Here is a 6000-nt window from a genome sequence, read left to right on the forward strand (position 1 = left end):
GGGGTGCATACTGGTTATGTTCTAGTTTTCATAACCCACCAAATGCTGGCATGGATTACAGGATCTTTAACGTGCATATTTGATCTTCTGTGTGCATATGCACACATTTTAAGATGATATAGAGAAAAACAACACGAAATGACAATCTGACCTTCTGTACATGAACACACACACACACACACACACACACACACATATATATATATATATATATATATATATATATATATATATATATATATATATATATAATATGTGCACTGATCTGAAGGGCATGGCTTGTTTTCAACAGCAGTATTCACCAAAACATTAAAAGTCTTCTTTTATCTTCGAGGAGAAGTGTTTTTGTTTGATTTTGTTTTTAAGACTTACTCAGACAGAAGTATATCCATCAGAGCTGGAGATCTTTGTACAAATTTTCATCCTCATTCGTTGTTTGTCCTATCGGAGGGGGAAAAAACTTCGAGTAAGGTTAGTCATTATCACCTTGGTAATTTTTTCTTCTGTATGTGTATAAATCTGGTTTTGGAGATCAGGTGGCCAGAAAAGTAAGGTGGAGGGATTACAGTATCTGCTGTGTCTGGGGATAGATATTTGGGGTTGGGAAACAGCACTACAAATGATGCATGGTGTATGCAATATGAATGTGTTTCTGTTACATTTGGTGTAGATGTATCTGTATATTGTTTGATGTTTGGTCATCTGATGTTGGTTCAAAACTTTACTGTTGATTCCAAGGCTTTAGCAACATAGGAATGAAATATGGTTGTACTCAAATCCCTCAATATGATTATCATGGGGTTATATTTGACCTGCCATGTTGATACTGGTTGTTTCATATTGCACTACTAACATGCTTCTTTTTCCCTCCTCCTCCTGTCCTCTTCCAGGCCCTCCCGTGCTTTTCCTCGCAGCCAAACTTTGCTCTCCATGCATTCTTCGTCAGTGACAAGTAAGGTCACTGCTGGCCTTCTTCCTGCATGGAAGGTGTAACAAGTCTGCAATATGCTGCTTGTGGTTTGGCTTGTTGACTTGTGGTGGTGGGGCTGCTGTATGTGTGATGTGCTGTGGCCAGGCGTGAGTGTAGAGGTTCCAAATAACTTTTCTTTCTGTGGTTTCTGTTTTCCTGTTGTTGTGACTGATAAAGTTACCAGATCAAAGTATGTCTTTTGTGTGGTGATCTGACTTTCAACAGAGATGACCGCTCCATTTAACAGATGATGATTGTGGGGATGATAGTAGAAATTCAGAAGAGCATCTGTTTATTTGGATTTCTTTGCCCATGCTTCCCTTCCTGTCTTTTTCGAAAGTAACAAAGAGATAATGAACATTAGAATTTACCTTTCCCACACTAATCATGATTAAATTTCTTCAGTTTCTTTGCTTTGGTCATTCCGATCCCTCCCCCTCTCTCTCTCTCATCTCTCTCTCTCTACTTGTCTCTTTCCCAGTCGCCCATCTCATTTCTCCTTTCCTCTTCCCCCTCCCCCCATCCCCCCACCATCCCCGCCCCCTTTTCTCCTGACATCAATTAAAGGGATAGAATCACATGGTCTGTATCATCCATCCAAAGAATCCATCCTTATGATTACAACAGTTATCCAAGGGCTTAATGAAACCAATGTAACATAGGAACTGACATCTGGCTTCTTTCTACTTCAGAAGCATAGTGTCTTTAAAGCGCTGATGCAGAAGTACAAGTCTGCCGAAATAAACCAGAATTGATTGTTTAAATTGCATATGGTTTATTTCTTAGTTGTTGGGGTCATTGACTGTCATCGCTGGATCACTTTCTGGATCACCAGATTAATGTTTTGGATGGTTCTTGGCATGATTGAATCAGTTGCAAGCCTGTAAATGAGGACTTTAATGGTGGATTATTAACTGACAAATCACTCAGCAGTGTTGTAATATCCATATGTTTATATGTGTGTAATGAGTGTTGACAGCAGAAGAAATTTTATATATTATCTACATTCCTAGTGTAGGGGAACACGGATATTATTTGCAGTATCACCAGCAGTGGCCTCTGTTCAGGCCATAAAATATTTGTAAACAACACTACATTATGTTGACGAAGATAAAGAAGTGATGTATACTGCATATGGGAGATATGGCGAGTGAATTTGCTACCAATTTTGTGAAGTTTTTCATTCACATGAAAGTATCATTTGTCAGAGCTCAGCAGTGTAAATGGATTTTAAGCATCTCAGCAAATACTAGCAGCAATGAACATTACCAATCACAGTGGAAAGAAAGCTCTAGTGAGTTTATCGATGTAAAAAGATATTTTACATTATTTCATGTGTAATGAGACCTAGATCAGTTTGTTTACATTAGCACCAAGGGTGGTTGAAGCTGCTTGGATTCTGATCAGGTAATTAAAATTTTGCAAACAACATTAAAAATATCAGCATAGATGATTCAGAAATGATAGATCTTGAAATACTGAGATGGCACAGCCACAGATATGTTGTCAAGATAAATAACAAGAAAGACAGTAGTAAGAAATTGAGATAATGAATCAAAATTGATTGTCATAAATTTCAGATTCTCTACTTTAGGCAGATACTAGCCTTATTCAGCAAATATCTGTAGTGATCAGTGACAGCAAAAATTTTAGGAGATAGCACTGACAATCAACCTAACAATGTAGAAAATATAGACTGGTAAATAACATTATTTAATAGGAGATAACATTGACAATCAACCAAATGATGTAGAAAATATATACTCATAAATAACTAACATTGACAATCAACAAAACAATGTAGAAATATAGACTGGTAAATAATATTTAATTTGATTACTTTCACGTAATTGTATTGATTTAAAAAAAAAAAATTTTTTAAATGATAGAGATGGATGAAAAAATAACAATATTTGACATATGTAGTGTTTGTTTGTAAAATCAGCTTTACCATGAAAAGCTGAATGATGACAAATTTCAGCAATCCCCAACCTCTCATATCCCTAATTTGTAAAAGGAAAAAAAGCATGGATAATATTTAGTCTGGGGAACATTTTAAGACTTATGTATGAAATCTTCCTCCCAGTAACCACTGGTATTTCTGGGTTTTGCTCCACTTGCACTCATTTTTTTGTGTTGGATGAATCAGTTGTTTGCATTATCAGTAGCTTCAGTCAAGTAGTATTACACGTTTTTAAATTACAGCCTTTTTCCAAATAGATAGAAACTATCTGACATGACCAGTTCCCTTCTGTCTTCTTCAGATGCATAATATTGATTAATCTTTTGTTTGTGTTCAACAAATGCTGCTGTAGTAATGCTTAGTGTGATCCTAGCAAAATACTAATTTTGATCTGTTCTTCTTGATTACTGGCTAATGCTGTCTTCTGTAATAGTTGTGTTGCAACAATAGCCCAAATTAGAATAGAATTGAAGGTAAGTACAAAGAGAAACACACTGGGGATGATATGCCACTAATGCCCTCATCTCAGCAGAGCCCTGTTGACATTTACATGTTTCCTCTGTTTATGTGTCTGTTTTGAAGATAAATGGCTCAAGGAACTGCAAGCAAAACAATACTGTGCCTGAAACACAATCAGTTCCAGTCACCTGTCAGACACATCCACTCCCTGATTCACAGAACATGGACACATTGTCTCCAGCCCATCTTGTTCACTGGCTGAAGAAGGTCCTGGAGACCCAACCCTGCTTTGCTTATGGGACACTGATCACCACCACCCCCCCCCCCCCCCCCCCCCCCCCCCCCCCCCCCCCGCCATCTTTGTGACATTTTCATGTGTAAGCTGTCACAAGAAAGGAGTAGGTGTTAATAATTTCTCCATTGTGAACTGCCCATGGGGGCAAAAGGACTGGACACACTCCATTTCTGATCCCATCAATAGGCCCACAAGACCTGGAAGCCTTTGACTTTTCCTGTTTCTTCCACATATTTACCACATGCAACAATGCATCGTCCCCCATTTTGTGCAACTGGTTTCCACTTCATACATATTTCCTTCCACTGGTGGGTGCAATCCTGGACAGTGGCCCAAACAATTATACTGTCCCCGCTGGATCCACAGTTATCCTTCCCTGTTGCGGACTGTCTCTCCCACTCTCCCTTTGAGTTCCTTCTTCCCAACAAAGAGACTGAGGTGAGTGTGCAGGTCCCCAGTCATGTTGCCACCGATTGAAGTCATCCCAGGGCCATGCTCTGTGAGCTGCTGTTAGTCAGGGTCAGCTTACCCAGGACAGGGATGCTTCATCTTCACCTCCACGTCGGTGCTCACAGGGAAATGGACTGAGCTGTCATTTGTCTTCCTTTCCTAAAAAAAAAGCAAAAAGGCAGTGCCAAAACCACACCCACACAAGACCAGAGTGATGCTGATTGTAGCAATTAAACCATTCAAATCTCTTGATTCCTGGATCACAAGTACTCTTCTGCATCATTCCCTATTGTCTTGAAGTGAGGACAAGGGTTTCTGGAACAGGGCATTAAGCAGGGAATGCCACCCACAAAGTTTGTGTGTGTTAACTATAACTTCAGTTTTTAATGTTTATGTCAGTTTGCCATGCAACCATTTAGACATGGTAAGTATATTAGCTGAACATGAAATTGATAAATTTGCTCTCTTTTTTTTTCATTTTTGCTGTTGGAAACAAGGAAAAAAGGACAGCACATAATGGCATTGTTCATTTGTTCATTTGTAAACACCTTTGTTAGCTGCTTCATTATCAATGTCTTGTTGATATTTGGAAGAGAAATTTGGTAAAAGTGAAAACATTGAAAAATCCTTTATGGTTTTAAACTCCAAGGAAAGTTTTGATCAAGGAAGATGGACAGTAAAATAGAGGACACTTCTTTGTGATTGTTTTTATGGGTTTGCCAGACCTGTGTATGCTACTTCCCTCCTCATAGTCCTCAGGACACAGGCCCATGTTATAACAAATGTGATGCAGTACATGTGACAGACCTCTGAGGACACACACTGAAAGAAACATGTCTAAATGATCTGGGGTGGGGGGCTTATGTGTGTGTTGGGGTTTTCTGTGTTTGTTGTTGTTTTTGTTTGTTTGTTTTTTAGATGAAGTTTATGTTCCAGTCTAATAATATAAAGGGTTAAATTTTTTCTTGCAATCTTATCATAGGGTCAGGATGATATTTGTTTCAAGGAAGATGATGACAGTTTCAGTTTCAGTTTCAGTAGCTCAAGGAGGCGTCACTGCGTTCGGACAAACCATATACGCTACACCACATCTGCCAAGCAGATGCCTGACCAGCTGACAGTTAGTTGCCTATGACTGATGTCTAACTTGTTTGCTGTATCTGGTAAAAATATTTCTGTGACATACTGAAATTGCGCATATCCACTCAAAACCACCACAACCCCACCATCCTTCATTGGCATGCCTCTGGGCACAGTTCGTACTGAGAATGAAGCTGAAGCACACTTCGGGAAAACAAGACTTAAGAAAATGAGTATGCCCGACTGTTGCTGTTTGTGTGTGTGTGTGTGTTTGTGTGTTTCTCACTATAAATTACAGTATTCTGCAATGATAAGGCAAATGACGAGAAGATGTTAATATATATGAAAAATAAGATTGAATAGGATTGCTTTGATTCAGACATGTATAATGTCCTTTTGTTGAATTAATGTTTTTGTTTTGTCTTTACAGGTACCTCAAAGTTCTTGAAATGTAAGCAGGAACAAAGGGAATGAACACGTGCAGAAGGACCTGTTTTCAGATCTTAGTCCTAAAACTGCTGCTTTGACAAAATCTCCAACTATTATGGCCACTGTATGACAAATGATATCTACAAAACTGATTTACGCTATTGCTGCCCAACCATTTGTTGTATGGAAACCTGACATTATTTGATATTCAAGAAGCAGAATGTAATGACAAGCTAGCCATGAAGGATGGCCAGACAAATGGCTTGGGTTAGGTTTAAGTAGTGGATGTATCTTTCATGTGTCCAATCATTTGAATCATTTTGAGTTGGGCTGATTTGTCCTCCATGCCTTATT

At 38.7% G+C, this 6000-nt stretch overlaps 1 protein-coding gene across 7 annotated transcripts in view; it reads left to right on the plus strand.

Moving 5' to 3' along the window:
* LOC143282022 (uncharacterized) overlaps positions 1-5786 on the plus strand; it is a 231484-nt gene extending 225698 nt beyond the window's left edge. For 4 of the 7 annotated variants that reach the window (XM_076587442.1, XM_076587448.1, XM_076587444.1 and 1 more), the window contains one exon: positions 5648-5715. In XM_076587442.1, coding sequence (XP_076443557.1) covers positions 5648-5691 — 44 coding nt within the window. In that variant the 3' untranslated portion in view covers positions 5692-5715. Of the gene's footprint in view, positions 1-5647 lie in introns of all 7 variants that reach the window. The other 3 variants (XM_076587446.1, XM_076587445.1, XM_076587443.1) reach the window with 3 other exon arrangements.
* Positions 5787-6000: the final 214 nt, after the last annotated feature.

This window comes from Babylonia areolata, chromosome 5, assembly GCF_041734735.1.
Source record: "Babylonia areolata isolate BAREFJ2019XMU chromosome 5, ASM4173473v1, whole genome shotgun sequence".
NCBI classification, from domain to species: Eukaryota; Metazoa; Mollusca; class Gastropoda; order Neogastropoda; family Buccinidae; genus Babylonia; species Babylonia areolata.